This window comes from Pyrgilauda ruficollis, unplaced genomic scaffold (assembly GCF_017590135.1).
Source record: "Pyrgilauda ruficollis isolate IOZ18807 unplaced genomic scaffold, ASM1759013v1 scaffold102, whole genome shotgun sequence".
Lineage (NCBI taxonomy): Eukaryota > Metazoa > Chordata > Aves > Passeriformes > Passeridae > Pyrgilauda > Pyrgilauda ruficollis.
The window spans coordinates 1,465,468-1,483,832 of record NW_024508324.1 but is presented as its reverse complement, the minus strand read 5'-3'; the positions used below and the strand labels follow the sequence as shown (position 1 = coordinate 1,483,832).

General features: G+C 35.0%; 1 protein-coding gene across 1 annotated transcript in view; it reads right to left on the bottom strand.

The window, feature by feature from the left end:
• NCAM2 (neural cell adhesion molecule 2) overlaps positions 1-18,365 on the bottom strand; it is a 171,229-nt gene that overhangs the window by 32,396 nt on the left and 120,468 nt on the right. The window contains exons 13-14 of the mRNA XM_041469268.1: positions 9,608-9,727; positions 7,436-7,557 (exon numbers count right to left, since the gene is read on the bottom strand). Of these exons, the coding sequence (XP_041325202.1) occupies positions 7,436-7,557; positions 9,608-9,727 (242 nt within the window). The remainder of the gene's footprint in view (positions 1-7,435; positions 7,558-9,607; positions 9,728-18,365) is intronic.

Here is an 18,365-nt window from a genome sequence, read left to right as displayed (position 1 = left end):
AGAATTTTGTGGTCAATCCTTTTAAACTTTTTGTCTTCAGTTTATTCTTTGCTCAAATACTGGGTTTTATTTTATAGAACAGCAGGTTAATCACTTATATAATAAAATGCTAAAAATAAATTTTGTAAGAAGTTTATTTTATACAGACATTTCAATTACACTTTGATCAATATTAATTCAAACAAACTTGCCGTTAAACCCATTTGTGAATTGTTCAGGAGTCCAGCTGTGCTTATATCACACTTTAATTATTTAACAAAATATACACTAATTGTAGCAATATGGAAACATTTTGCAAATCAGGTTGCATGCAAGAACACAAATACAATTGACAAAATATGAAGTCTATGTCTACCTGTGAGAGGATACATGCAAATCTTTAGGATGGTATTCTAGACAAAAAAGGATTCTCGTAATTTCTCATAGTTCAGGTAATTAAGACATCTACACAAAGAGAACAAATGAGGACTTATATTGCAAACTTAATTCTGGCATTTCATAAATCTGGAGTTCTTACCTTTGCAATAGCTATTTTGAGTGCATAATACTTTTTTTTTTTTTATGTACAGATAGAAATTACACCATTATTAATGAGTGGAAGGATAAAGCAATATATAGTGTCAAACAAAAAAGTAATCTTGTTCAAAGGACAGCCAGTAACAGTCAGTGACAATCCATGCAGCCATACTCTTACGAGACACAGGTACGATAGCATGGCACGGCACAAATATTTGAGACAGATCCTGGCCATCCAACCCCTACAGCAACATAAACCCAATCAGTGGGTATAAACCATATGGGAAAATTTAAAGCCAAACAAACTTATAATACCTGCAAGTATAACTTCTTAGCTGCACACTACTCAGCAACTTATATTTAGGCTCTTTGCTGAAGCATCTTGCTCTTCACTGATACAGGTTTCAGAGAAAATAGCAACTAATTTAGAGAGTTCAGGGACCAATCATGTTCTCTATGACTTTCTTTTTATCTGTCCCCAGTCTTCAGAAAATACAGAACACACCAAATTCCCTTGTGTGCATTGCTGTAATAATTTATTTGTTATCTGCTCTGAGGCTGAAGATTTTTCCATACTGACTTCACCTTTTCATAAACTTTCTTGCTTTGTCTGCATTAGCATTGGTATTGTCACATGATAGTTCTGAGAATGATTAAAATCTAACAAAACCTGTTTTCAGGAATATTTTCATCCAGGTAGAAATTCCTACTTGGTGCAGTGATAGACTAATGAAAAACATCAGAATGGTAGGTCAGTTACAAATCATGAAAATAACTTCATACACTGGAGTAAAACCAGTTTGTTCATCATACAAGGAGTATTTCCAGTGAAAGCGGTATTTCCTGTAAAGGATATTTTCCCATATCTTGATGGATACTTTCTATTGCAATCACCTGAGTGAATCCATGCACATTGTCACTATACTAGACTCCTTTTATAAAATATATTTTTTCATAGCACTGCTGAAATAGAAGGAGCTAATACCGATTGCAATATGCATATGAAAATACCCTTTAGTGATATTATGAATAGCAGTGTTATGTAGCACTGTACTTTAATGGCTATTGAAATTGGTGAGGTATGGAAGGAGTTAGAGGAAATACAGCTAGACTTCAAAGAATGTCAACATGTATCAGAAGTTCTCTACATTATCGCAGTATTGTACACAGATGGCATGTGAATATACTAGGGAATTCCAAGGGGTTTCAAAAACATAGAAAGACAAAAAAAAATATACTAAGTTGGAAACTAAAGATTCAGGCTAACACAGTTGCTGCAGAAAAAGACAGAATTGAAAACAGAGATATGATTTTATTTTGAAAAAAAAGTGCAAAAATCTATGTGATGAATGAAATGAAGCTGCACTTCTGCACACAGAAGAACAAGTGAAAAGGAAGGCGTTCCACAATTTGGTCAGGTGAAAACTAATGAATGAGCTGAAATGTCACAAGATACCTGCAAATACTATGCCAGAGATTCCATAATTTAGTTGAAACTGAAACCAAATGGGTGAATTGAGATACATGAAACAAAGTCCAAGACCTGAGTGCAAAGACAGAAAACTTTTTGAAGAGTGACAAACACAAGTTAGGAGGAAGAGGAATAAAATGTATGGAGAGCAAGGTGTGTTATAAAGACAAAGAGATGAAATCTTCCAGAGTATTTGCTGTCTGCTTATGGCTTCTTAAAGAAGGAAAAAAAAAAACCAACAACAACAAAAACAAACAAACAAAAAAAAAAAACCAAAAAACCAAACAAAAAAGGGAAAATAACTTCTATGACCTTCATTACAGCTGTTATTTCAGCTGTATTGCATCTTTTAAGTACCTTCTCCTAACAGAGCTCAGTAATGTGTCCATGTTTGATTTACTACAAGTGTAAAAATGGAAAAAGAGGGACGAGAACACAAATCATGGGTCTGCCAGGTAAATCTTCCCACAAATCTCCCTGTTTAATATAGGACCCTTTCAATGGCAGCTTAGGAGGAAGGAAGAGAAGAGAGAGGAGCAGAAGAGAGAACCATAAGAGATCACTTTGTACCATATTAGGTTGTTCTGTTACTTAAAATGTATAGAAAGCTCTACATATGCACAGCGTTCTACAACAAAAGGAATGAAACTTCTAAATTACAAATGATAGTCTAGTTTGGGGGGTGAATTAATATAAATGTCTTCAATAATTATCAATATCAAGCAACAAATCCACATTTACAGAAACTGTGATGGGATCTGCAACCTCAGAGATTAAACTGTTCCTTTATTTACATCTTATTTTGTTTCATGTTATACAGAAATACTCCTTTACAAAAGGTCGCTGATAACCTAGCTAGTGACTGGCAGTTCTGGGGATTTCACTGCCCACTTCCATTACTCTTCAGCCTTATTCTAACATAAAACAAAATTAACTGCAAAATCCTCACATCATTATTTCTTGAATGTGTATATATTGGCTTTATATAGTTTTGTTTTCATAGCATAAGCATCAGCCAAATTTAGTTAAGAAGAGTCTGTTTTAAGACAGCTGTAACCTAACCAACTAAATACCCTAACAAAAACAAAAACAAACACACTTCCCCTGAAACAAACCCACCAAAAAACCCCAAGAACTAAACAATGCAGTGTAAAATTTTGGTCTACCATGGCTTGACTGCTTCTGAAAACTGAGGGCACACCTGACAACAGTGGAAATAAAGCCAATTCATTGTTTAGGCAGCAGTCTACTAGTCTACAAAATGCCATCTCTCTCTTTAATGGTCATTCTACATTGTATCCAAACTCACATTCTCTGGGATCTCATAAAAAGTGAGAAAAAGTGATTAACCCCCTTCAACTCTTCCCTTATTCTCCATCATCTCTAAATTGTTGAGCTCACAACTCAGCTCAAACAGATTTATTATGGTGGTCCCTGTGATGAAAAAATGGACAGGAGACACCACAGTATCTTGAAAGCTGGCAGGAAAAAATATCAAGAAATCCTCACAGAAGAAAATCTAAATCATTTAAAGCAGTGACTTCACAAGAATTAACTACATCAGGGTGGGGATTTCTAGATCTGATAATATGGGTAATAAAATTCAGGGGCAAATACTGAAACAAGCACAAAACAGCTGGTAATGTACAGGGTGTTAAAATACACAGAAAGTCAGAGGATTCAGCAGGTAGATGCAAATAATTTACCTGCTTCTTGGTAGCTATCTCAGAGTGGGAGCAAATGAGAAATCATCTCTTTTAAAATATTCTATATCTAAAAGTCTGTTGTAGAACCCATCATAAAGGAACAAAATTAACATGTCCCACATCAAACAACACAGTCAAAAGAGAGAGAATGTGCTTCAGAGCAAAGCACATTATCAAACTCTTATCTGCTAAAATTGAGAGCATTAATAGTAACCCCATCACAGGTCAAAAACAGGCGAAAAAATTTTAGGCCTGTAAAAACTAGCCACTTTAGTAAATTTTTCTTGCTTCTATCAAAAGGTTCTTAATCATAAAAGAGAGTTATTTTTATTATTCTATTCTAATTCCAAATGTTCACTAAAATTTAATTTTCCCTGCCAGAGGAAAAAAAAAAAACAAAACAACCCTCTTGCCCTCACCATACACTTTTTTTTTTTTTCCAGAACTTTCTTTTTAACCATTATGAAGTAAGCTTAATCAGTGTCAACACTTTCCAAAGGCTGCTTTGTAGCCTGCCTTTCTCTTGTCTGTCTGTCCTGGCCACCTGCATGCCCTGAGCTAATGTGACAGCCTCTCCCCTGTACTCCCACTGTTCCTTCCTCCTGGGCCTCCTTGTCTCATCAACACTCAGCACGTCACCATGTGTGTTCCAACCAACTTTGGAACCACCATAAGCAGAAGAACCAAAGGGAAGTTTGAGTTGGCCCCCATGAAAAAATATTAAAGAGTTCCTATGAGAAATGTGGTTGGCTGGTCATCTCTGGCACCAGTCAGGATGCTTCCCTAGAGAATTCCCACCACTGCTCTTTCCAGCTGGTTACCAGGGAGCGATTTTCCCTTGTTTTATTCTCTCCCTTCCTATTCTTTCCTAAGGTAACTTTGAACTCAGGCTCAGACTCCATCAGTGAAGCTTTGTCAGTCTGTCTCAACTTTCTTAGTACTGCAGCATGAAAATATTGAGGCTGCTTATCATAAAAATTGCACAGTAACTAATACTCTGGAATAGAGAAGGAAATGTCAAGCTGCTGTAATCTGATTGTAGTTAGTAATTACTGCCCATAATATGAAGAAACTGATGCTAGGAAAGGGATATTCAACAGAATGAAATACATGATTTCTAGAAAAAAACTTACTGATTGCCTTGACCCAGGATGTAACATTGCTTTAATAAGGGCTTGCAGTATTGCATTTTATTTAAATGGTATGCTCTGTCTCACCCCTCCAAAATGTACGGTATATGCTAAACCTGTGGTCCTGCCCTGAACCATCCTGTATCTGTCATCCCATTGGCCCAAGTCTGATTCCACGCCCACTTCAATCTCCCTCTTAAGCTGTGCTATCACACAGTAGCTCAAATCAGTAGCTCTCTTAGCCTTTCCCCTCCCTTAGCCCTTCTGCTCCCCTCTTGGCCCTTCCATCCCCCAGGTTCTCCCTCTCCCCCTCCTTCCCCCTCCCCCTTCTCCCTCAGTAACCATGCTGTTCCCGGGGATGGGACCCCAAATAAACCCTCATCTAATCAGCACCCTCAGAAGCCGTGTGGAGTCTCCTTGCCTGCCTGCTGCTGCCAGTGAACTCTCAGCTTAGGGGGCCCTCCAGGGACACCCCACGGTCCCCTCCCCCAAAACGAACAACTTCAAGGGCTGGCCTTCCTCCAGTTCTGAAAGGTCAAAACTATTAAGTAAATAGTAAAAAAAAAAAAAAAAAAAAAAAAACTGTATAAAATTTATTCAAGGGTGAATTAACTTTTTGAAGGAAAAGCCATTGATGTATGGGTTGTTATCAAATATGCTCTTCAAACATGCAAGCAACTACATTGGTCCAGGTGCTAATAAAGAGGCTGGCAAGAGTTACAGGAAAGCTAATTAAAAACGACCAATGGGGAAGATGGAAGAGAAGCAGTCAACAGATAATTATGAACTTTAAATAGCATTCATTCTTGCTGATTAAAACACAGAAAAATATTCTGCTTCTTTTGTTCTAGAAAGGCCTTTAATTTAGTCAAATTGCTTTTTCATTTGGAAGTTCAAAGAGTTAAGGATTTGAGGTCCAACGAAAAGCTATCTTCTTCAGTAACCTTTTAAGTTTCCAGTTACTGCTTAAACTCTACATTTACCTTCCAACACCACACAGAAAAAGTAATCTTTTATACCATTATATTGTACCTTAGTAAATGCACAAAATCAAAATTAGATTTTCAAATTTTTTTTGGGATAGAACCAAAAGAATTTATCTTGTTTTAATCAAAAAAACAGATTAAATTCCATATGCTGCATGAATGTATTGTATCCAAACTGTTTACTTTGTACTCAGTGGTAAATACTTAAAGGCATTGTAATCTAACTAGAAAGTTCAATCTAGAAAAACACAATTTTTATCTTGTATTGCATGTTTTACTACCTTCGTCTTTGCTATTACTTTTATGTCAACTGTATTCACTGGATGGAAAGTAATTTAAGGTCAATTTAGATTTAGGGATCAGTGATAGCAGAATAACTTCTGGTCATTCCCCCAGACCACTCTTAAGATGGCTATCAAATATTTCTCAATTAATTTGGAGCTACTAATCTTCTTTGGTTATATTTAGCATAGGAGAATAATTTTACATACCAGGTTTAGCATTCGGATAATCCCTAGACTATAACCAAAAAGTTGCATTAACTGTAATGTATGAGGACATAATGTGACAAAAACCTATTACAAGTAAAGGAACTGTCTTTTTTCTTTTTGTAACATTCCAACTGGTTCTATAGTCACTTTCTCAAAAATTGCTTTTATCTGTGAATAAATACAGTCCTCACTACCTTCCATTTAACATGCCTAGATAACCAATGTTACATTCCCAATTTTCTAGACTTTTCATGGACATGAAATTCTGCTGTAACACTCTGGTAAAATGGGTCTACTCAATAAAAGTACTACACAAGGAAATTTCTTTAAAATTTACACTGGAATGAAACATATCACTTTTGCCAGCTCTGCAGCTACTTCTTCAATCCAATCATTTCTAACACAGTACATCAGGAAATGTATTTTAGCTTCATTATTAATAATATTTAAAAAATCCACACACTTTTTTTTAAATATATACTGCAGAAAAGCCTGTTTTCTAAACTTGCCAGATTTGATGAGAGAACACCAAAACATAGCTTTCTAGAAGGCAGAATGCAAAAAACCTCTGCCCAATGGCTGTCTAAGAACAAGTATGTGCCCTGAAACTCATGAAATTCCCAACAATATGCCAATGGCTTTTGTAATATGAGACTTGGAATTCAGGCAGATAAAAGATATGAAACATGATCAGCTAATTTACAATTAATATGGAGCACTCCAATATAGCCTTCTATCAATACAGATGCATTTATAATAGATTAAAAATTTGTTGTTCAAGCAACATTTAAGTTGTCACTTTAATGTTTGCTAATTTACTGTGTTTTAAAAGCTGAACATGAATGTCCCACTTTTACTATATAAGCAAAAAAGAACATAGTTTTCTTGATAGCATGAATTTTCAGTACACCTTTAGGAATAGCTGAGTGCTTTTTGGGTTTTTTTCAATTTTTATTTTATATGCTGGCAGCTGCAACTTAGTTTCAAAAGAAACCATACTACACCTTTTTTTAAATTATTTTCTGGAATGCAAACCACTTTGGTAAATTTAAAATAATATCAACAATTTTCTCTGCATTAAAAGCAGATATTAACGAGCATAATTTCACTTCTTTTAATTAACTGAAATACTTACACTTCTGTATTTGACAATATATTCCAGTATGGGGGCACCTCCATCATCTTGTTTAGTTATGCTAAGTTTAAAACTCTTTCCACTCTCTGGCTGTCCATGAATTGAAGGGGGGCTTGGCTCCCCTAAATAAGGAAACAAACAGTACACAATAATAATAATAAATCAGCAGTGAGATAACTCCTAAATTAGAGCTAGGAACTTGTCCATAATAATATTAATCAAAGTCTTAAAATCAATATGACCATTCCAGGCACTACAAAACAGCCTTTATAAGAACGTTACTATGCTTGAAATATGTTCTAATGTAGATTCCTCATAGAAGGAAATAAAATTATGTGAAGTATGAAAGAAATACTGATTTCTTTGAGACCTTGGGACTTCCAACACTTTTAAATGGAATTTCCTTCCAAAATCATTTAGTCATCAGTTCAGCAAGGCTGGTAACCTGCTACTCACAAGGAAGTTTAAAAGACTCTCTAAGTAAGCATCCATAACTTGAGCATAACCTTTAATCCTATGTGAGATTTCTAAAATGCAATACAGTTTTCCAATTTAATTTACTCTCCAATAAATGTACCAAGTGAAATTAGAGTAAAAGTTATCTAAGAATAACAACTTCTTAGAGAAGTCAATATCAAAAGTAAATGTAATGAGTAATATTTTCAAATCTAAAACCGAATGTCTTAGTTATAATAAGAAGATAAAGGTAGTCTTAAAAATACAATCAAAGATTAACAGCCACTTTCAGACCCTTTCCTAGTCAAAAATTAACAGATTATCTTTTCTATATGCAATACCTATTACATTTTTTAAAAAGAGATCCTAAATGAACATATACTGAAGTGTCTTATCTTCAGAATATCTGTAAAGGTGCATTTACCCAGAAAGGTACTGTTCCTTTAGAAATATTAAAGTAAGGATAAACTTAGATCACAACATAAAACTTATTTAGCTTTCTATCAGATAACGTGTATATATATATATATATATATATATATATAATAACGTGTATATATATATATATATATATATATATATATATATATAATGTATATAAATATGTATAATGTCTTTCAATTTCTGTCACTCTTCCATCAAATATACTGATAGGAGTAATAGGAAATTTTTTTATCTGTCCTGGAATATATTTAGAATATGTATATGCTTCAATGAAAAAGAAATTTGAAAGATGCCAAGTTACTGTTTTGGGACAGAAGAAATGTATAATGCAATATAGCATAATAAATATAATAAACAATAATATAACACAATATAATATAATATAATATAATATAATTAGTATAATTAACATAATATATAATGTAATGCAATATAATATCACAGAAATATGTTGTGTTCTTTGTAGTTACATTGCTTTTATTGTTCATTCCCTTAGAGCTAGTATTAGCTACACTGAGTAATGCCCTATTCAGGAAACAGTTCCATTGCAACGGATTTATGACAGACTGGTCTGGCAATAGCTGCTGATGTGTTTCAGCATATCTGTTTGATTGCTGTACACTGCCATCTGGTAGTTCCTTTGCTTTCCTTCTCTTTACGTATTTAATTTATTTACTGTTGTTTCTATTTAAAGATAATTTAACAAAAATATTTTTCATTTGCCCTTAATATTTTAATCTGAACCTCTGGCCTATAGTTAGTACAAATACAAAATTGGTTTCATAGAATTTCTCATCTGCATGTAGCCATGGTTAAAACAATTTATTCTCATCATTTCTTCCATAGCTTAAGATTTATGTTTGAGGCTTGATAATTGCAGAACAATAGAACCATAATTTGGTGAAGAAATGTCTCCAGAAATGGTTAAATCACTTCTCTTAGATGTGGATAATATCCTGAGTGCTATTAATGAGAAAAACTCCTTATTCTAGCATCTCTCATGGTTTGTGCTCCATTACATCATAAAGGCTTTTCTGAATCTCAAAAAAAGTAAGATAATGGGATAAAGTCTCCAATTTAAGTACACTCATACTTCTTGAAGGGTGGAATAACAAAACATTATTTCTGAGAAACAATGTAAAAACTGATATAATACACTGGGGAGTGGATTGTAAACATGAAACATCTGCAGTGGATCATAACTCAAATCTAGAGATATAATAATAATAGCAATAATAACAACTTTCATTTAACAGCACAAGTATTACTCACGGACAGGTAAGGTCTGAAAGATCTCAATTTTGCTATACTCTCCTTGCCCTTTTCCATTTACGGCAGCTACTTTGATTTCATAGGTTGTGTTTGGTTCCAAATTGCTCAGAACAACCATAGCTAAAGAAAAAAAAAAAAAAAAAAAAAAAAAGGAATAAAATTTGATGAAGTAATAAATTTAGAAAAAGAAGACAAATTCGTAATTTGCTTCCTTCACTTGTAAATAACAAGTCTCATATTCTGACAATACATTGGTTTTATCACAGTACATCAGCTTTTTGTTGAGTGCTAATAGTCCCTTTTTTCATCTGCATAAAATAATTTCTGTGACTGAGGAAGTTATGCTTCTGCAGGAACAGTGGAGTCAGTCTTGGCAACAATTAAGAACCTTGATGGGGAGCTATATCATATGTTCAGATTGTGAGCACAGCATATTGGGTTTGCACTCACAGGTTTTTGTAGCGAGGCTGCTACAGGGGTGGCTTCTAGGAGAAGGTGCCAGAAGCTTCTCCCATGTCTGACAGAGCCAATCCCAGCTGGCTCCAGGTTGGACCCATTGCTGGCCAGCTCTGAGCCCACCAGTGATGGTAACATATTATTCTGTGATAACATATTTAAGAAGGAAAATGTTATTGTGCAGATGTATTGTGGCAAGAGAAGAGCAGGATGAGGATGTGGGAGGAACAGCCCTGCAGACACCCAGGTCAGTGCAGAAGGAGAGGCAGGAGTTGCTCCAGAACTGAGATTCCTCTGCAGCCCATGGTGCAGCCCATGGAGATGCAGCTGTGCCCCTACAGCCCATGGGAGACCACGGGGATGCAGAGTTCCACCTGCAGCCCATGGAAGAGGCACACACCAAAGCAGATGGATGCTGAGAGAGGGCCTTGACCCCGTGGGAAGCCTGTGCTGAAACAGGCTCTTGGCAGGGACCTGCAGACCCATTCCAGGAGGAAATGCTGGAGAAGGTTTCCTGGTAGGATTTGTGATCCTGTGGGTGAAGCAGCGGCCTGTCCTTGAAGAATTGATCCTGGGGAAGAACGACACACGCTGGAGAAGTTAATGGAGAGCTGTTGTCCATGGGATGGATTCAGTTTGGTGTAGCTCATGGAGAACTGTCTCCCATGGGAGGAACCCCGTGCTGGAGAAGAGGAAGGACTGCACCCCCAGAGCAGCAGCAGGAACAATATATGATGAAATTTCATGACCAGGTGACCCACCTGGTGGATGCAGGAAAGGCTGTGGATGCTGTGTACCTGGATTTCAGCAAGGCCTTTGACACTGTCTCCCACAGCACACTCCTGGAAAAGCTGGCAGCCCACGGCTTGGACAGGGCACTCTTTGCTGGGTTAGGAACTGGCTGGATGGCCGGGCCCAGAGAGTGGTGCTGGATGGTGCTGCACCAGCTGGGGGCCAGTCACCAGTGGTGTCCTCAGGGCTTTGTGCTGGGGCCTGGTCTGTTCAATATCTTTATTGATGACATGGATGAGGGGATTGAGTCCTTCATTAGTAAGTTTGTGAATGACACTAAGCTGGGAGCATGTGTTGATCTTTTGGATGGTAGGAGGGCTCTGCAAAGAGACCTGGAGCAGTTGGATGGATGTGAAAAGTCCAATAGGATGACGTTTAATAAATCCACATGCTGATTCTTGCATTTTGGCCACAATAACCCCCTGCAGCATTAGGCTGGGGACGCTGTGGCTGGACAGTGCCCAGGCAGAAAGGGACCTGGGGGTACTGGTTGACATGAACATGAGCCAGCAGTGTGCCCTGGTGGCCAAGAAGGTCATGGGCATCCTGGTCTATGTCAGAACAGTGTGGGCAGCAGGAGCAGGGAGGTCATTTTTCCCCTACACTTGGCAAGTGGTTGTAGAAATGTAATATCTTAAAAAAGAGCCAGTAGTATCTTTCACAATCCGTAGGGAGCCTAATTTTTTCATTATAAAGAAGCATTTCTTTAGTTGCTTTAGACCTTCAAGTTATATATCCAATGAAGGCATAATTATTTCTGTCCATACTCTTTGTTATTTTTTTCAGTGCAGATTTATTAGAATTTCTATTTCTTTAGTTTCTACAGGAGTCCGACAGAGTTCCTATTAAATGTGAAGCTAAAGGGATTTAATGAATTTGGAAAAACAGTAACTTCTACATTTCACACTCTATTTGGGCATTTTTGCATGAATTTGCCATTGAAACATAAGTGTTTTCTTGTAAATAGAGCAGTAGAATTGTATGTCTTCCAGCATGTTTTAGCTTTATCATTTTATGAGATTTAAAAATACTGAACTCTAATCATGTCATGAAAAAATAATATATCATCATGAGAATAAGAATACAATTAGGAGATATATTACTGAGTTCTGTTAAGATGAAATTTAAAATTTAACTAAGCAGTAGCAGTATTTGACTTGCCTTTCAGCCATGATTACTTTCCAAGGATGAATAATTTCACTGAAAAGAAACCTTAGGGCACACCAAATATTAGTGCTACTGTAAATGTTTTTAAAATTTAAACAACACAAAAGCATGACTACAAGTCTACATTTAAAAAAATGCAAATGTGCTCACTACATGAAACCTAAGGATCCAATTTTATAAACACCCCTGGGACCTACAGAAATGAATAAAATTACATATATCTGCAGTATTTAAAGAATCAGTGTATACTTTAGAATCCCCTGCACAGCACTGTGTATCTAGATACAATGACTTTTGCAATTACATTTGTGGAATTAACCCAGACATACCTGTTAGTGTAATATGTCCTCAAAAACTGGACCCAATTTGTATCAGTGATGGTGTAAGGTGTATATATTATATATGTAGGAAAAAATAATAACTACTTCCTTCTGAAAACAAAGAACCATTCTGAATTAGAACACATACTCCAGTTATAAAATAATACCTGGAGTAATTAAGATTAAGAAATTGTCCCACAGAGTGTAACAAAAGGGCAGGACTGAAAAGTAATGTAAGAGAAATGAAAATTTCACTGCTTGCTGGGAGTAGAGATTGGAAGAAAATACTTCACAAATTAGTTGTTATTTTTTTACAATGTGTGTTTCTGTTATTTAAGTATAAAATCAGCTTATTCCTCTTTCCATATACAAATAAATTTTTATTACAGGAAAATAGTCCTGGGCACAATGAATATTTTGATTTCTTTCACATTCAGTGCATAAATGTGAAAAGAATCAGTCCACTGCATACCATATACCATATGTTTACATTATGCCATTGGCATATTTATTGATGGATATCAACTTCCAGATATACTGAAAGCTAAATCCCCTTCTTTCAGAGTATCATTTGAGATTTTCCAGTTTCTTCTAGCTGTTATATCAATAGATTTTGTCTTTCTAATCACAGCATCTGTAAGCTTTAGCTGGATCATTCAATTTTGTGGATTGATTTTGCTGTGATAATTCAAATAGTGACTGGTTAGACTGAGGAGTAGATTTGGAAGGAATACTCCAAAGAAGGAAAAGCAGAACAGTCTCTTGTGAACTCTCCAAGTTAAATAAATTATCTAATTTAAGTTAGTTAATTAATAAATTAACATGATGCATAACAGCTCAGAGCTTAGTGTTAGCCATTTATAAGTGAGGCTTTAAGTCTCAAGGTAGCCTTGGAGGACAATATGACACAAGAAGTTACCAGGTATATTTGTTTTGGTTTGGCATGCTATATTAAGGCTTTAATACAAAATTATTAATATTCTTGATGAGATATGCCACTACTATTGTTGCTAGTTTAGTTTGGTATTTTTAATTTTGTCAAATAGAAGTTAAAAAGAAACACAGCAACAGAAAATAATAAAACTTTACTGAATAAAATATTAAGTTTAACCTATTATGTGATGATAGGTTAACCCTAAAGTTTAAGCAACATTAACTATAAAGTCCTTCTTTTTGTTATACAGATTCTTGTAATTTCCAAGCAAATCTAATAAATTGAAAAAATTAACTCAGTACAGAAAAAACCCACAGAAATATGTTCGATAGAAAAAAATGCAGAACCTCATGCTATCCAAAATACAGCTTGCAAGCATTTAATCTAGAAAAGTTCCTTTTATTGTCTCAGAATTTTGACTGCTGACAAAATGAACCACGAGAAAGCAACATCTAACACAAGATTTATTGTGAAATAAATTGTACCATAAATCCAAGTCAGTAAAACCAAAACAAAATTCCCCAGCTGCTTCTCTGGTCCAGGGTAGGTTGTTTATGTTACTTTATTAGAGCAGAATGAGAGGAAAAATGTCTGGCATAATAAATTGTCTTTTCACTGAAGTAATCTGCCTCAGAAACCTTCTAAGAATTGTGATATATTACATAAACCATCACCAAGGAAAAGAAGGTATGGGGAACAAGCAGTACAGTTGCTCTACATTAATCCCAAAGTGGATCTCATATGAGGTTAATTAACAGAAATGCCACATTGTTACATTGACCTCATTGGAGAGGTATCTGCTGCAAAGAACAACGTTGTTCCAGTTCCAAATTCAATCCCTTGAGGATGTCAGATGTAACTGAAGAAGGATGTAAATTTATTTTGAAACAAAGTAGCTGAGACATTGTTGCTGAAACAACATCTTCACTGCTATATATGTGAGATTGTGGCGGCAGAGTGAAATTTCTGTCAAAGAAGCTATACAAACTGGAGGATGGTTTGGTTTTTTTCCCTTACTTCTCTCCCTTTAATCTGAATCTATATTACTGCAGAGGATGTATGCAGCATGACTACTGTACATGTTAATAAATGGAATGTTTTGATTTAACAGCACTTTGCCGCACATATTACTCATTATTTTACTACTCTCAAGGAAAAACTGAGTCCCCTGGAAATACCTGAATCTCTTTCAGAGGGAAAAAATGAATAGCACTTTTATGAAGCTTAAACAGGTTTCTCTTTGTGATGATGATTCGTGTTCTTTTAAGGGCAGGAGAAAAAGTCATGGGAAGCCAGCAGAGAGAAACTTAAGGTGATAAAGTAATAAGGTTCTGTACAAATGTCTGAGACTCTTGTAGATGTCACAGACTATGAGGAACTCTGCCCAAAATCTGTCTTCCTGGGATGAGCAACAACTGTTTAGTTTATTCTATATGTTTGCACAGTAGGAGGAAGAGTATATAACCTCTTTTTTTCTAGCTGAGACTCACAGTTAGCTCACAGAAATATTGACAGAATGAAGTTAGAAATTGCCACAGGGGAGAAATACAGGGAAAAAAAACAAAAGGGTTTTGCTACACAATAGACAAAATGTTAATTCATATGCAGAAACAGCCAGGCTGTCTCACTTCCATCTGTCTGCCTTGCACAAATAACAATTAATTTCATAAATACTCATTCAAGCATCTGGCTATAACTGTCAGAATTCAGCTAATACAAATAAATGAACTTTAATAATGAAAATATTTCAAGTTGCACATTCTATGAAATAAAAATAATGATAGCAAATCTCATACTGTCAGTGAAATCATTGGAATAAATTAGCACATATCTAACTTTAAGTAATTCCCTAAAACACCAGAAACAAATGTCACCACTTTAATAATAAGATAAAATGGTTCTGTTCCCAGAATTTCCATTTTTCTTTGCACTATAATGTATAATTATTACATTATTTTGGAAAAAAAGTATTATCCATTTATTTAACTGTGAATAAAAATAAAAACCCAGGAATAAAGGTACACGGTATAGTAGATCAGGTATAATTAATATAACCTAATGTTCACTAACATAAGTAATTTCTTTGCAAAACACTTTTCAGTAGCTGACATTAAAAATGCATTTGGCAAAAAATAGCTTTTATATGTTTATTAATATTAATATATAACACATTAAAACACAATTACCATGTTAAGCTCCTTTCTTCCATGTATTTAATTTTTAATTTTACTGGGCTGGATTTTGAGATATCACTATACAAACTGAACCAAAAGTAGCATCCCTATTGAGGAATTTTCTTTGATACCTATTTCTACTAAAAAAAAAAACAAATCAAAAACCTAGTCAGAAAAGATTAAGTAATCCATGGGAAAATCATAGTTACAAAATGCACAGTACTACAAATTAATAAAAATAAAGCAAGCAGGAGTGTTAACTAAAGTGCCTAGAAAACAGTAAATTTGTGGATTGACAACATAATTTATAATATATTGAATCATCATGAATCCAGAAGGTGGGGTTCTTCATTTAACAAACTTCAGGCATAAAAATGAATACATTTGCTTTAGAAGTTCTTTTATTTAAAAAACCCTCTTACTTCAACTTGATTTTAATCAGAATAACAGCAGAGCACACAGGGGAAAAAAAGAAAACATTCCTGTAACAAAAGCAATCTATTGAGATAGATCATAATATCAGTAAATTTTCCACAGCTTTATTCAGAACAGAAACACCCCTGCAAAATAAATCACCTATGCAGTATTAAAAATAAAAAATAAAAATGTAATGCATGGATTATTTTTAGGTTATAGGTTTACAAAAAATGTTTGTACTTCAAATGATAAAATAGACCATATCATCTTGATATCTTCTTCAAATTTTTCTGTTATACTAATTGGACAATAAAATCAAACATTTCATGAAAAAATGCTGCCACTTGTACTGATTACTGATTAGCATCCTATCAGCAATTATGTGCAACCAGGATCTAGCTCTGACAGATTCTGTTTCCCATCAACACTACAATGGAATTTATATTTAAAACACACACTCTTTAATATCTTTCTCCAAGTTTTGATTTATATATTTCTTTGACTACCTTTATATGACCAAGCCAGCTGCTTAATACCAAATCTTTAAAAATGCAGTCAACTTCCATAAAAGGCACTTGTAGATAATAAAGGAAAGGGAAATGGAAGTCAAAGAATAGGAAAAGGAAAAGAGAGAAGGAAATGGAAGAGGAAAAGGAGCGGAGAAAGAAAGAAAGGGTGATTAAAAACTTTGTAAGTGCCACTAAAGTTCAGGATAGAGAGTGCTGGAAACAACTGATATTCCCTGTAAAAAGATCTTGTTAAACTAAACAAAGGCATCCTGAATGAAAAAATTCTTTACAGAATGTAATAGGTAAAACCAGAAATACATACTCAGCTTCAAAATCACACAATGCAAATACATTTCAAAAACAAATGCTCTTTGAATTACCTTTTTTAAAATGTCAGGTCTCCTCCCAGTACTCATTAGCCCTATAATTTTATTTATTTAATACAAGTTTTTAAGAAATATTTTTTTTTCTCTGTGTGTGCACAACATTGTCAGTGTTTTGTAGTGTTGCAACTTATGGGACAATAATTTAAACAACACTCAGTGATGGTTAACAGTTTCCTATCACAGCATTTAGAAGCATTAATTTAATCAATACAAATACTGGATTTCATGGAGACTGGTGAACTTTAGCACAGTCCTTAGAAAAAGTGACTGCAATTTTGGTTTTTTTGCACATTCAGACCAGGTATTAGAAATAGTGATACACTGGGAGAGACATGAACCACTGAAACAGGTTATTCCAAGACAAGAGGGTGAATAATCTCCATCCCTGGGACTTGAGACTGAGTTAGACAAAACCACACCTGATCTGATCTAAGATTGGCAGTAGCTTTGATTCAAGCAGGAGGTCAGACCAGATAAATACCAGATATTCCTGCCAACCAAATTTTCCGATTCTATAAATTAAAGGGGAATATTTTCTTGGTTCTTGGAACACGTTGCCCTCTGCTATAAAACTGTTGTACAATTTTTAATGGTAAGATTTTGCTTGGAGAAGCAGCAAGACACTTGAAAAGGACTATACTAAAAAGTTTAATGAAAAAAATAAATTAATGCAGTGAAATCAATGGGGATTTGGACTTCCACCAGATATTCCCTTCATGATGTGAAAAGAAAGTATTGTTCAAAATGCTTTCTAACATATGACTAATGTTCTCAGCAGGGTTCATTGTTAAATATTTATGTCACTATAATTGCTGTGATTTTACTAGCACAAATTATACTGCTAGATATAAAACCTGATTAAGTTAAACATTTTCATTAATCAAATTTACTTTCTATAGAGACTAGTTTTAAAATTGTCCCGTAAGACAAAATTCGAGGCCATTGAATACACCAAACTTACATTGGCAATATGAACACAGAAAGACAGCAGAATTAAGACATCTAAGTAAGTAATACTTTATTCATTGAGCACAAAATACTACAAAATGCAGTAAAGGAATAACTGTTGTAATCTCAATGCCCTTATTAAGATGATTTACACTGTCATTTATCCTATTTTTTTTCTCTTTTTGAATACCCTTCAAGGCTGAAAATAATGGTTAATGGGAGACAACCCAGAAAATAAAACAAGATCATTTATTAAGAGACAACAAAAACATGTTTATAGTTAGCTTGTGGGCAATGTTACTATGTAGTCCCTGTTTTATATCACAGTTTGGAATCTAACTTGGATTACTGAAGAAGGACATATACTTTGAGGAGGGCGGCAAGAGTTAGTTATGAATGTATACCTTTCTTTCCTCTTGCTGCAGCTATATCACTTTCTCTCATTCCTCAGTTGTATAAATCGAACTGTATCCTCTCCTGTTGCGGTGTGATGTCATGGCTTGCCTCAGTTACCCCAGTCTTTCCCCATGTATGTCAATCACCTCTCCTTTCCCCACCCTGACTCCTGCTGGGCACTGTCTATCAACCCAGAAATTCCAGAGGAGCATCGAGTGATTGGGCAGATTCAAAAGATGCTCTCCATCCCTGGGTGTCA